The sequence below is a fragment of the Amaranthus tricolor genome, chromosome 15 (genome assembly GCF_026212465.1).
Source record: "Amaranthus tricolor cultivar Red isolate AtriRed21 chromosome 15, ASM2621246v1, whole genome shotgun sequence".
Classification (NCBI taxonomy): Eukaryota; Viridiplantae; Streptophyta; class Magnoliopsida; order Caryophyllales; family Amaranthaceae; genus Amaranthus; species Amaranthus tricolor.
Genome location: NC_080061.1, coordinates 8,076,258 through 8,091,303, shown reverse-complemented (window position 1 = coordinate 8,091,303; position 15,046 = coordinate 8,076,258). Strand labels below are relative to the sequence as shown.

Below are 15,046 nucleotides of genomic sequence, written 5' to 3'. Positions count from 1 at the left end.
GTTAAACGTTTTTTTATGCATTTAATTTCATTGCTCTGTGATCTCAAAGTGAGAGCAGTTTTAGCCACCAAAAAATCGAACAAAGGGGGTTTGGATTGTTTTCCAACGTTTACTGCACAAAGATGTTCGATTTTATACTCAATGATTTCAAAAAAAAAAAGAAATTTACCTGAGAGTTCTAAAACAACCAATTTTTTTCATTAATGTATATTTGAATAAAAATGTTTCATTGAAAACAACATACAATGTTTGTTGTTTGCTTCTGAAACATCCCATGTTAAAGATCCCAAAAATATGTCCAAATTGAAAAGGAATTTACATTTGATTAATGAAGCTGTGCTGGTTATGCTTGTGTTTGATTCTGTGCTTCAGTGCTGTTGTTGCTTCTGTGCTGTTGTTGCTTTCTTCTGTGTCCCAAAAATTGTTGTTGGTTGCTGTTCTTTTGCTTAAACGAAGGTTGCTGTTGCAACTGTTGAAATTTGATGACTTTGGTTGTTGGTTACTTCTGACATTTCTACATTCAAATCCCCTTCTTCATATCCCCCTGCATACCCAATGACTTCCACAAGCTGATTCATTTTTTCATTACTTAGCTTTGTGAATAAATATTGAAGTGAATCCACAACCAATTGTTTGTCAATAGTGAGGTAATCTGGTAAAGTCCCTTCCCTAGCTGCCTTTGTTTTGTTCATGTGAGGAATGTGATAGTCAAACCCCCCCTGTTTTTTCATGACCTCTATCATACAAGCTTGTAAAGTTATGAAAACAAACCTTAAACATTGTGGACTCAGATTTTGAAATGCATTATTCACAGCCTTAAGCAACTCTTTAACATTATAAGCTGATTTTTGATATTGCAAAGCTTGAATTGATCTAAAAAAACCTAAATCTAGCACATTCATGTCAGGGGAATTTGGAGGTTGTTGCACTAATTGTATATTAAATCCATCTTTCATTGCCTCTTCTAAAAACCCTCTGTCATTGTGTGCTATATGAGGTTTAGCATTGTCTTGTTGAATGTAAATACGCTTGGATAATTCAGCAGGCCATTTTGCCCTAATTGTTGGCAGCACATTAGTGATAAGCATTTCTCTAATGTGCTCTTTTGTGATTGACTGTATTGGCTTAGTTTCCATCTCCCCCCTTTTCCTGTTCTTTGAGCTTCTTTTTGCTGGCTCCTGTGTAATAAATGGCCAAATGCCTATCTTTCCATCAAAAAAAAATCACCTTCAGTTGTAAATATAGGCTTTGTTACAGCACACATAAACATTATTTTTGGTATGAACCTTTTTGATTGACATTCTCTATGTGGTTCTACTTCACCCGGAGCTAGATAATAACTTTGTGTCTCTCGGGTTAGATAGAAATGTTTTTCATCTATGTGAACAACGTTAGTAAATGGCTTAAACTTGAATTGATCATTTTGTTCATTGTATTCACATTTAGATAATGCAAAGCTTAACCTGTGTAACTTGTTGTTTTCATTCAAAGCTGGTTTGATTGCGTTTGTGTGCCTTCTTATTACTTTGTTCCTCTTCCACCTACACACCGTTGATTGTGACACTTCCATTTGCTTTGCTACTGAATGCTGTGTACCCTTCAGTTCATATTTGATTGCCTTAAATTTTTCTTCATCAAACATTATTTTGTTTGCTGCTTCTTTCCCCCATCTCTTGCTGTTGAGGTTAATGATTGTGGTATTGGTTGTCATCTGCTTCTTGACATCATTCCACAATCGTGTAATTGTTTTCCTACAAACCTCAAACTCAATCGCAAGTGCGTTGATTGTGCCTAGCGCTGGTTTGCCCTTCTTATTTAATGCAGACAGTAGCTTCTGCATTATGCTTTCTCTTTGTTGTGTAGTTAATTGTTTTGTAGGAGCCATTGTTTTAGTTGATTGTGTAATAAATGAGCTTTGTCATTGTCTATTTATGCTTTCTGTTTTGTAATGTTATGATTGATTTTTTCTTCTTGTTGCACATTTCATTTTTGGCGCCATCTGCTTCTGTTTTCTGAAATTTTGGCTGTGTGCTTTGGGAATTTTCTTCAATTGTTGGCGGCAGTTTCTGAATATGTATTCAATTCCTTCTTTTTGGACATTTTCATTTTGAGTTTCAAAATAATGTGGGTACTGTGATGATATTTTCCATTTTGAAAAATTGGCTGTTTATAAATTGGAGGCTATTTAAGAAATTATTAATGCATTTTTTTGGTTATTTGGAAAATTTGAAGTCAATGATCGCAAAAAAATTCGCACTCACATGATCAGTAACGACTGCAACTACACCGAAGCTGTTGAAGAATTGAGAAGGCTCTCGGAGATACCGTAATTGATGTTTTTAATTTTTAGTACTCTTGACAAACTTATGTAATTTCCAAAAATTATTGTAAACGTAATTGTGGCGCAATTTAGGACTTAATTATGTAATTTAGGACTTAATTATGTAATTTAGGACTTAATTAAATTATCGATGTAATTGTGGCGCAAAAAAATTTCAAACTTTTGGTGCCAAAAAAAATCAGCTTTTAATTTGGTGGGAATCATTAATTCCTTAATCTTTACAATTAAAAACCCATAATACTACTCTCTCTCCTCTCTTAGGGTCTCATTTTGACTTTTCTTAAAATCCGTGAAAAGTCAAATGGGACATCTCACCTGAATAGGAGGGAGTATAATGTATAAGCTAACTAATTTGCTTATTTTTTTTCAACTAAATCCTTCCTCCTATCTATCATAGTTAAAGACTTTTTAAATTTTAAGAAAAATTACTTTGAATATTCCAATCTTTACTCGATCTTCCTACAATAATCTCAACTATTGATTAACCATGTATAATCTTAACTTAGAGTAAACCATAGTGATTGGTAACTTGCTATACAGGTAAATTTCTTAAATAATTAGCATAAACCAGAAAAATAAAAAAAAATTAAGTAAAAAAACTAAAAAAAAATTAAAACCCACACGACAAACCCCATCCCCACCGCATCCCCCCAACAACCACCAGTTCACCACCCCATCCCCTCTCCCGGGCCCTCCCAACCTTCAACCACCGCATTCCTTCTCCCTACGTCTCCGCAACAGCCACCACTCCATCCCCTCTCCCTGCCCCTCCCCAACTGCCACCACTCATCCCTTCTTCCTAGCATTATTAGTAAATATTATAAAATAGTATCATTATTTATATTAGTAAATATTTACAGCATTCGTGTTTTATACGAAAATCTATTTAGTAATACACTAAGCAAGATTTATCAAGGTTAGACATATTTTTGGGTTGTTTACTTGGATCGAGGAAATTATCTTTACTAGTTACTTGGAGTATTATTATATTTTTATGAGCTATATCTTTATACCATATATATTTTCAAATCAAATTCATAATAAGGTAATTACTCCCTCCGTTCTTTTTTGATCTTCCATATTACTATAACGGGTAATTTCAAAAGTTCTTTCACTTCAGAATACTTTCTATTTTTAGAAAGTTTTTATCCCACTTTTACCCCTTAAAACCCCCTTTTCTTTTAATGTACCCCTTTTCTTTTATTTATAATTATTTTCTATCTCATACTTTTAATATAATCATTACTTCACACTACTATTTAATTAAAATAATACCCACTACAACCTCATACTTTTAATATAATCATTACTTCACACTACTATTTAATTAAAATAATACTCACTACAACCCAAAGATTCAATTTTCCTTAATATGTGTGAAAAACCCAAAGTGGAAGATCAAAAAAGAACGGAGGGAGTAGTTTTTTTTGTCTTATCTTAATTCTCATATGATATTACTTCAATTGATTGAAAATTTAGACATGTAAAATATGCTAATTATAATGATTATAAAGGTTAAACTATTTCTTGTTAAATTTGTTTAGTATTATTGTTTATTGTGGCTTATAAAATGAAAGAATCTTATAATTTTAACTCTGGTGTATTGTCCTGTCACTAGATGATTAGTAATTTAAGGGTAACTAAAAGTATGTATTTTTAGTTATGTGCTGTTATAGTCGTGATTGATTAGGTGGAGTTGGATTGATTATATTTAGTGACGATACAACTAAAAATATCTATTTAGATAATTTTTGCTACTTTTTTTTAATTAATTAGAAATTAATTGAGCTAACAACTAAGTTTTTGGTAAATTAATTTTTGGACCAAAAATGATAACTATAATATTTTATTTTACGACTTGATATATTTTAAATGTATTATTACTTTTCGAGATGTTAGAAGTGTTGTTGACACGGTTGTACTTTTGCGTATAATTAATAACACTTTCATTTAGTACCTCTTTGCCAAGAGTTAGTAATAGGGTAAACTTTTTTTGACTAAGTCAATTTTAGAGTTGACTTTATTCCCAAATTCAAACGTTACTCATAACATTAGTTGGTATTTATGAAAAAAATGGAATTTATTAGCTGAAAATATTATATTTTAAAAATAAATTAATTTGAGCATATTTAAGTATTTTGAAGTTAATTTTCTACTATAAGGCCTATCATGGTTTCTCATATATATTTTCGACCTCGATTTTATAAATCAAATTTATGTTTTATATTTTTTGTGAGAGTAATGAGCTATAAAAGTGTAAGGTCTGTTTTGGAATCTCTAAATGGTTAGAACATGCCTCTGATGATTTATATATACCTAGGTTAATTCTTAGACAGATCTATTTTTAATAGATTGGGATTTGCTCGACAAGGCGACAAACCTTAGGAGGTGTTAGTGTAAGACCATCTTGTAGGCATCTAACACCAACATTCGTTCCTTCTTTACTTAGAGATATGGTTTGATTGGTTTGATTTAGAAAGTTATTTTAAATTATTTCTTTGTAATTAGAGATAATTGTATGTGTTTTACTATTGGAAAGGGCAGGTAGTTACTTCCCACTGATTGTGGATTTGTATCTTATACAGGTGCTGAATAATTATATGATCATTACGGTGTGGCCTAAAAGTGTGACAGTGGACTTTAAGAATGTTTTCTGCTATATGGTTTCTTACTTTAGACTTTGAGAGTTTTGACTTTCTTAAGGAATTTAGCTCTAATAATGATGTATAAGATTTAACTCCTTTAAGTTTTATACAATTTTAGATTTGTAAGGTTTATATCATTGTTTTTTTTATTTAAGAGTACGTGATAATTGTTTTAAAAATTATTTTCACAAACATTTCTTGTTTTTCGAATACGGGTTGTTATACAAGCCCCTACATTGCTCGTTCGAGCAGGTCTTGAAACAAGCTTTTGGACTGATGCTGGCAATGTGCTCATCCGAACACTATGTTGTCTGAGTTTGTAGAGTATTCTCATTTATGTGTTCGTTCAAGGCAAGACTTATTCTTTGAGTATCTTGTTCGAATATCTCGAGCAGGATCTGATTCTTAACTTTTCAATTCACCTCATTAGATCATCCATCATGCCATTAACTATCAATATTACATTTTAAGATTTCATTAATACACCAATAATACCATGTATTAAACCATATTCTTAAACACCACATTCAACATACACATTATTTTCACACTTAATTATTCATTTGATTCTATCTCTATGTACTCACATAACACACTTAATTGTGTACTCTAGTCATAATATTCCTTCAGCAATTTCAGTATCTATTAGCAGCTCTTAATGGTAGAAAACTATGATAATAAAAAGAGTATGATTTATAAAATTTCAAAGTTTAAACGATTAATTTTTTATTTTTTTATTTTTTATTTATAAAATAAAAACTGTAATTCAGTTCTTTTGAAAAATTTTAATTTTGACATCATGTATATTTATTATTCTTACTTATTATTATTAATTTTTGTAAAATATCAGGATATCACAATTGCAAATCAACATTTTAATAAAAAAAACTCTCTAATATTGAAATTTTTATACACCTTTCTCAAATTCCAGGAACATTATGATTAAAAATGCAAAACAAGATTAAAACAAGATTAAACCAGATAAATATAAAGTAATTATATAAAATAAATTGAATAAAGCTAATATACTCTCCTAATCTCTATAAGGCTTTGTCCTTCCACATTGTTTAGCATGTTCGTTTAACACTGATATATTTATTACACATACATGTCATCAAATTATAGATAAAAAAAAATTAATTTATAGTAATTGCTGAATAACTCATTAATGTTATATATTATAATTACCACCAAACAATCAATTATTATTCGATTGTAGATCTCGAATGATATCACTGAATCATTATTTTTTTTTTTTATAAAACACAATATTTCAATACTTTATTTCCGTATAAAATAAAACTATAATTCAGTTTTTGTTTTTGAAAATTTTAATTTTGACATTAAATATATTTATTATTTTATTATTATTTTTTTTAGAACATGAGTATTAAAGAAAACCACTTATCGTAAATAAAGGTAATACTCCTTCCTATTCAGCTTATGTGTTTCATTAGTTGAGATTATTTATTTGGTAAGAGAAAACTACAAAGTGATAATTAGCAAGGACTTTGCTTTTAGCAATGTAAAACGACATGTATGTGTCTATGAAACAACACTTGCTATATTTCAAAGATTCTTTGTTCTTTTGTATAGTCTTAAGAATGGTTGGATAAAGGGTGTAGAAAAGTGCTATGCACAAACGGTTCTTTCCTCAAAACATTTCTAGGTAGGATGTTATTGTTAACAATTGGTAGAGACCCAAATGAACAAATATTCCCTTTGGCATGGGTTGTAATGGAAGGAGAAAACAATGAGGGTTGCCCCTAACAAATGATGCTGGATGGACAATTATATGGAATGAGCATCAGGTATATATTCTTGTAATTGGTTTTATACTGTATGCTATTGTGTTAGTATATTCATTGTATTATTATGTTTTCCACTGTGTATTATTCTTACGTATGTAAAGCATTTTAAGAACAGTGAGCATAGAACTTCTAGAGACTAAGCAGACATTATGCTAGGCATATCTATGCAAATCGAAACTACATTAATTTCCCACTTAAAACATTTGCATTCAGAATCCTACAATTAAAAATGTTCATCAAACCATAATCTGAAACTTCATACATGTACACAATAAAGTACCAATAAATACTTACAGATCATTTTGGACCTGAATAGAACCTTTCTCCATTACAAAAACGCTTCTTCGCTATTGTTAATTTCGCAACAAATTCATGCTCACATTTCACACTATTATTCAAATTTGATGCTACAGTATGTTGAAGAACAATGAGAATTTATTTTTGCAAAAAAAAAAATGAAATTAACGAGTGAAATCAGATTTTCTCTCTCCTAATTTTAGGGTTAAAAATGGGGAAATGAAGAAGGAAGAAGATGATGACTGAAATATAAGGAGGAGGAGAAGGTTGCCAACAACTATTTAACCTGCAGTAGCCGATCACTTTTTGGTTGGAGGTGCTGTGAGCAAGAAAGGTTAAAAGTTTAGATTATTTATGAATAATAAGTAGGGATTATTCACAACAAAACGTCAAAAGATGGAATAATCTCAATAATTTTTCCTTTTTAATAATATAATATATATTTAAAATTTAATTGCCACAAGTATACTTTTTTCTAATTATTTTTTGTATTCTGTTTTATGTTGATTTAAATTCATCAAACTAACAAAAGAAATTTAAATTGTACTCCGAGTCCTATTTTGTGTTGACAGAAAAAAGAACAATCTGACCAACTTCCTGCAACAATATACTTTCTCCATTCGATAAAACAGAGGTAGTAACAATTATAAAATTCCAAACATTTGTAAAGCTTACAGCATAGATCTCAGTATAAAACCATGTAAATTCAAAAAATGGCAAATAATCCTTCTATAAAAGGCAGCAAAACACAGGACAGCAGCATCAAACAAACAATTCAAAGTAAAATATCAAAAAAAAAGACGAAAATTTCAAGTACAACAGCTTAGAAGAGCATTAGATATGAAAGAATAATTCTATAAAATGAGTTTCCAAGTCTGTATCCCAATAACAACTTCTTGGAGTGATTCGATTCCTAAGCAACAGCAGGCATGTCTTTGAGCCATGAATCCAAAGGCTTACCAATCGAATACACAATAAAGCCGATCTCCCTCAGCTCGTCTGCATTCACTACGTTTCTTCCATCGAACACAAAAGCGGGCTTCTGCATGTTGTCAAAAATCCGCTTGTAATCGAGTTTCTTAAATTCATCCCATTCTGTTAGGATACACAAACCATGAGCATCTTTGGTGGCTTCATAAGCATCCCAAACCACACTCACTTGCTTCACAGTTGTGGGACTTGTGGGCTGAAGGTGAATGGGATGGTCCCAATCAAACTTCTTCATGGTGAGATCTCGCTGAATCTGGTCTTCGGTAACTTGTGGGTCATAGATGCTCAACCTCGCCTTATCTTCCAACAATCCTTTACACACATCAATGGCAGGAGTCTCCCTAGTGTCACCTGTATCTTTCTTGAATGCAAATCCAAGGACAGCAATCTTCTTGTTTGAAACTGAGTTGAACATGGAGGAAACAACCCGGTTCACAAAACGACTCTTCTGGTAATCGTTGATCTTTATGACCTGTTTCCAATACTCAGCAACCTCAGGAAGGCCATTGCACTCACAGATGTACACCAAGTTCAAAATGTCTTTCTGGAAGCAAGACCCACCAAAACCAACACTAGCATTCAAAAACTTGGGCCCGATCCTAGTGTCCTTACCGACAGCATACGAGACTTGGGTAACATCTGCCCCAGTAGCCTCACAGAGCGCTGACATAGCATTGACGGATGAAATCCTCTGCGCTAAAAAGGCGTTAGCAGCAAGCTTAGAAAGCTCAGCAGACCAAAGATTGGTGGTTAAGATCCTCTCCTCCGGAACCCAATGAGCATAAACATCCTTCAGTGCTTGGACAGCCTTAAGGCCTTCTGGGGTTTCTCGGCCACCAATGAGAACCCTGTCAGGGTTAAAAAGGTCCTGAATTGCAGTACCTTCAGCAAGGAACTCGGGGTTTGACAGGATCTGGTATTTGATTCCTTTGGTGTTGTGGGTTAAGATCTTTTCAATGGCCTCAGCAGTTTTCACCGGAACAGTCGATTTCTCAACAACAATCTTATCCGATTTCGAAACATCAGCAATCATACGAGCAGCGCTCTCCCAGTAGGTTAGATCTGCAGCTTTGCCAGCTCCAAGACCCCTGGTTTTAGTTGGGGTGTTGACGGAGACGAAGACAATGTCGGCCTCAGAAACGTGCTTCTCAACCTCGGTGCTGAAGAAAAGGTTCCTCCCACGGCATTGCTTCACAACATCATCAAGGCCAGGTTCATAGATCGGAAGCTGGTCACTGTTCCATGCATTGATTCGAGACACCGAGATATCAACCACAGCAACTTCAATCTTCGGGCACTTGAGAGCTATCACAGCCATAGTAGGTCCTCCCACATAACCAGCCCCAATGCAGCAAATCTTCACCATTTTCACAAACTATCTACAACAAAGTACATAAACATTACTCATGCATTCTAATAAAATACAGATCCTCGATGTTGGTCACAATAATGTCAAAGACTTAATCCCGACAATCTTTGTCAATACAAAAAAACCAAACGCATCAAAATGAGCAACCATAGTGACTAGATTATTTATTGTAAAGCTTGTTGATCACTAGAATTCTCACATAACACACTCATCTGGATCCAATTTCATTGACTCAAATAAACAGATCAGAAGACCAAAACAATAACAAATACTTTATTTACTTCAAATCCCAGCAATTTTTCGCGTAAAAATGTAGGCAATAAGTCCCACCGACCGAACAATCTCACATTCGGGTAAATCAAAAAGATCAATTGGTGAGTCAATGTTGGCAAAAACGATCAATACCATGCAAAAATTAGGATTTAAGCATAAAGTGTGATCAATATAACTAGCTTAGTAGTAGAAATGTCATATTATAAACTTGAGATCAATAGTATAAAGAAGTAAATAAGATCCAATAAACATAACTTGAAAAATTCAAGTTAAATATTCCTCCGATCCAAATTAGTTGTAACATTACAAAAAATGGCATTATATGAATCAAGTACAAAATAAAAAGGCAGATGTAGATCAAAGCAGATCAAATTGAAGTTGAAACACAGAAATCGAAGATAAAAACAAAAACCCAGATGACAAAACAAAATAGAAAAGTAGAAATTAAGGTAAAAAATGGAGAGGAATTAAAACAAAAGAAATAATTAATGTACCTGTTTGTAATTGAAGAGTATAGAGATGAAGAGAGTGAATGAGAGTGTTGAAAAGAGGAAGAAGGAATAAGAATGGAAGAGGGTGGGGATGAAAGCGTGGGTATTTATATGACAAGGAATAAGACTGAGAAGCTGAGATCTAGTGATCTACCCACCGGTCGGCGGTAGGAGAGATTGTGGGACCCTTTCGGATTTATTCAAAACACAAAGCATTACGCGTTATTAAGTAAGGCCCTAAATAAAACACAAATCAAAGCATCATATTTTTAATTTTTTATTATTTATAAATTTACTATTATTATTATTATTATTATTATTATTATTATTATTATTATTATTATTATTATTATTATTATAGTAAGATAAAATAAGAAGGGTGAAGGATTTTTTTTTTTATCACTATATATACAGAATAAGATATATGTTAGAAACTAAAGAAATTCTTTTAACTTCATGATATAAAATTTGTTATGTGTATATAATGACTTTTACAATTAAGTATTTTTGGCTTAATTGTGACGTTAGATTTTTTTTATCTTATTGAAATCAATGGTGTAGAATGTTTCTTATCTTTCTTATTTTGAACACTCTCCTTATCGGATTCATATCTAAATCGATCCAACATCCAATTTTAAAGACCCCTAGCCGTTACAATGTTAGGAGATTAGACTATTTTTTGGAATAATATCTAAAACAAAAAATACTGCAACCAAAAAATAAATAATAAAAATTATCTTTTGTTATTTTGGAATTTGTCTCGTATGTTTTGTATCAACAAGTGTTGTTATTGAGGAAGTTTTGTCACTAATCATTGAATGTTGTCCTCTTGTCTCTACTACATAACTATAAACATTTTTTAAAACATTTATGATTCATAGCTCACGAATTATATGTTCATATTTCAATAATATTTTTTAAATTAACTTAAATAATTTAGAAGTTATCCAATTTAAATGGATTTACATATATTTCAACTCAAATATAAATATATTAGTTAGTAATTATTTTACTTAATTAGATTGAAAAATAAATTGGATAATATTGACGTCTCTAGTTTATGTCGATTGTCGACATTAATATAATTCAACTTAATAATTTTTCCAATATATATTATTGATAAATAATATTTGTTATAGTAGTTATTTAGAAAATATATCATAAGTTGATAATGATTTAAGTATTTTTTAAAAAGGTAATACAATTTAATAAATAATAGGAGTAAAAATTTTGAGAGTTAACTTGAAGGTTGTAATCTTGTTTATATATGTTGGTCATTTAGGCCATGTCCTTTGGAGTTGAGTTTAGATGGAATTAAGTTAGATTTAGAATGGGTATAGGTCAAAATTTGGTGTTATGAATGGTATTATGAATGGTGTGATTTAAGTGCACAATTGATATGTGCATTTATATGTGACTCTTGGGATGGAATCCAATGAGTATGTTAATGTGAGTGTTTAAGTTGGTAACTTAATGATTGTAGTGTTTAAGTGTGATTTATTGTGGTGAAGTATTCATGGAAATTATTGGTGTTAATGGTGATTAATGAAGAAGTGCAAAGGGTATTGGAAGATGCTTTGCTCGGGTAGAAACTGACAGAAGAAGTCTGATGGTCGCTCGACCAGCTCGCTCGACCGAGCGGGCTCTTAGGTTGGTCGAGCGGATAGACAGAATGTATCCAGAAGCTGTTTGTAGCTCGCTCGACCGAGCCGCTCGGCCGAGCGAGCTCTCTGTTTTGATCGAGCGGTTCTTCTAATACACCTAGGATGTTGTTTTTGTCTTTTCAAGTTCTTGGAGTTGTTTCATATCATTCATTATTCAAAATTAAGCATGTATTAAGTGAGCAATCATCATTAAGTGCACTTAGTACTATAAATAGGGCTCTCATACTCACTTAAAGAAATCATAAAACACAACCCCTAAGCCAAACACATAGCCTTTTGATTTTATCTCTTACTCAATTGTAATACTTCGTTTGTAAGAGTATTTTTACTCCTTTGATATAATATAAACAAGAAACTACACACGACGGAGGATGGAGGACGTAGCCATCATTGGGTGAACCTCCTTAAATCTTTGTGTCTCTTTGCAAGTTTTACATTATCAAACATTGTTAAGTTCATTGTTATTAGTATCGTTCATCAAAGTTCTTAGCGTCGTATTGATCTTGGCAAATTATTTCATTTGGGTAAATTAAAGTTGGGCTTGTTTATAAATTAAATTATAAAAAAATTATAAAAAAATAATATATTTTAGATTATAAATTGTTTTAAATATTAATGTATATAATATTAAATTAATATTGTTTCATTTAAGGGTGTATTTTATGGGTCATATAAAATGTGTATTCACCTTATTCGGGTCAAGTTTAGAGGACTCAAGTCAATTTTGGTCTTTGGTAATTAGTTTTTTAATCTTATATGGATCATGCATAGGGTTATTTGACTTGTGCTATCTATATTGTCAACTATAAGTATTTGTGATTGAATTTGTAGTCATGATAAGAACAAATTAAACCTACTAAATGTCTAAATCTGATTAAACCTATGTAATACCTTGAAGTTTGAATTAATTATTGAACATTAGTTATATTTTTCTTATAATAGATGTGTGGTTGTTAATAAATATTGAATTTTAAAACAGTGTTTGTATGATTAAGAGTGTGTGTCCCTACTAGGTAATACTCAATAGTCATATGCTGGTAATGTGTGTTTAAGGTGGCTTTTAATGACTCCTTAGTCCACAATGGTGGGCACGAATTTGTTAATGACATGTTAATCTGCAAAAGGTAAATCTAACTTGGGGGAGAACCTAAGAAATCTCCTCTGATAATTGAGTTAGATCTTTTATAAAAGAGTAATTATTCCACCGAAATTGTGTGAATTAAACGAATACTATGATGGCTTATAGGCTCTCTCTAGCACTCTACAAAACTTGACTTGGGGGAGTATATATAGCCATACAAACAATACCAAAATCTTTGTCATTAAGGATTCAAGAATCGAGCCAAACTCCTAAATTTTAAAGCAAAATACCTAAATGAGCTCAAAATTGTGAATGATGGAAAAGGTTTTCACAATTCAGAAAATGTACAAGGAATGCAAGCAAAAACATATGTGGTGTTGAACAAAAAGGCCTCCCGATTGGGCCTACCACCTGAGAAAACGGGTGCTCGATAGGCTTACGGTTGAAGCACTTGACAAATAAGGAAACTGGCAAGGGAAGCAGCTCAATAATGACTACCCAGGGAAGTAGTGGGGGCATTCGGTCTAAAAGTCATTGTCTCCTCTTGTACAACCAAGCTAATAGCCCGGGCCTCGGCCAAGCACTCATGTGATCCATTTTACTAGCTTTTTTTGAATTTCTTCACTTACGTTTGGATCTAGATCTTATATAGGATCTTCATCGCACAATATTATTGGCTTTGGCTTTTAGGCCGACATCGTCGTTGTTCCACCCCGATGGTTAAAGATACAATTTATAACATGAAATACCTAAAACTAGTCTTCGGTTAAGTTCACATCGAAGACAAGGAACAATTAATTCCTATAGTAAATTATAATGAGATGATATGAAGGATGGATAAGATATGGATGGTATATATATATATATATATATATATATATATATATATATATATATATATATATATATATATATATATATATATATATATATATATATATATATATATATATATATATATATATATATATATATATATATATATATATATATATATATATATATATATATATATATATATATATATATATATATATATATATATATATATATATATATATATATATATATATATATATATATATATATATATATATATATATATATACACACACACAAACACACACACACACACACATATATATATATATATATATATATATATGTGTGTGTGTGTGTGTGTGTGTAACATCCTTTTTTTAAAAAAAAAGAAAAAAAAAATAATAATAAATAAATAAATAAATTTCAGAAATTTAAAAAAAATAAAAATAGAAGTAACTCCCCATTAACAAATAACTTCTCACCTCTCCTTCTAAATCTTATAACTAACCTCACTTACCTATTATAAATTAAACCAATTACTCTTAATTCATTCACATTATTACTCACACTTCCTTTTTCTCCTACAAACTACTTCCTCCATCCTCCAATTGCTTAAAATTTAAACAAGAAAAGGCAAGATTTTGATATTAAAGACAACAGATTCGTAGACAGAGATTATTAGGAGCGTACGTTGTCTAGGATCGCGTGACAAGGTAATTCTCAATGTCCATCTAATTAGGACTATCCCGTTAGTATTATGTGCTAAGTGATAATTAATGTGTTTAAATAGGATGCATGATTTTATATGACATTATTTTATATGACGTTATGTTTTATATATTTCTCAAATTATAGTTACTATTATTTTTGTTAAACTTGAATTTATAATTACTATTTTGATAAAATTTATATTATTATTTTGATAATGAAATTAGATACGGTTTTATTTGAAAGAGAAATATTTATAATATTATTATTTTGATGAAAGTTATATTATTATTTTAATAATGATTGTAAATGCAATTGAATTTGTGAGGAAAATATTAGGATATTAATATTGCAATTGAATATTCTTGAGATGTATTTTTCTTGGGAAAACCTATGATCATAAAATAAAATGTATAATGTATTTTTGATTCATGTTTGTGTGCACGCGACTAACTATTAAAATATATTAAATCACGTAAAGTGCAACACGAGGGAAATGAAGCTCTTATATTTGTTGTGATCCAAGTATAAGGGTGATGAACAGGTTGTCTTGT

At 31.1% G+C, this 15,046-nt stretch overlaps 2 protein-coding genes across 3 annotated transcripts; both read right to left on the bottom strand.

The window, feature by feature from the left end:
• Positions 1-446: 446 nt before the first annotated feature.
• LOC130801850 (uncharacterized) lies at positions 447-2,155 on the bottom strand. Its single transcript, XM_057665769.1, has 2 exons — positions 1,464-2,155; positions 447-1,201 (listed from the first exon to the last, which is right to left on the bottom strand). The coding sequence occupies exons 1-2, from the start codon at positions 1,483-1,485 to the stop codon at positions 447-449; spliced, it is 777 nt and encodes a 258-aa protein (XP_057521752.1). The 5' UTR covers positions 1,486-2,155.
• A 5,533-nt stretch (positions 2,156-7,688) lies between these two features.
• On the bottom strand, positions 7,689-10,379 carry LOC130801849 (UDP-glucose 6-dehydrogenase 2). Of its 2 annotated transcripts, none has more exons than XM_057665767.1 (2): positions 10,221-10,379; positions 7,689-9,463 (listed from the first exon to the last, which is right to left on the bottom strand). In XM_057665767.1, exon 2 carries the CDS (start codon positions 9,448-9,450, stop codon positions 8,008-8,010), a length of 1,443 nt encoding a protein of 480 aa, XP_057521750.1. In that variant the 5' UTR covers positions 9,451-9,463; positions 10,221-10,379; the 3' UTR covers positions 7,689-8,007. The 2 variants fall into 2 exon arrangements, with proteins under 2 accessions (XP_057521750.1, XP_057521751.1); XM_057665768.1 differs by having other exon boundaries at positions 7,689-9,459; positions 10,221-10,378.
• Between the last annotated feature and the right edge of the window lie 4,667 nt (positions 10,380-15,046).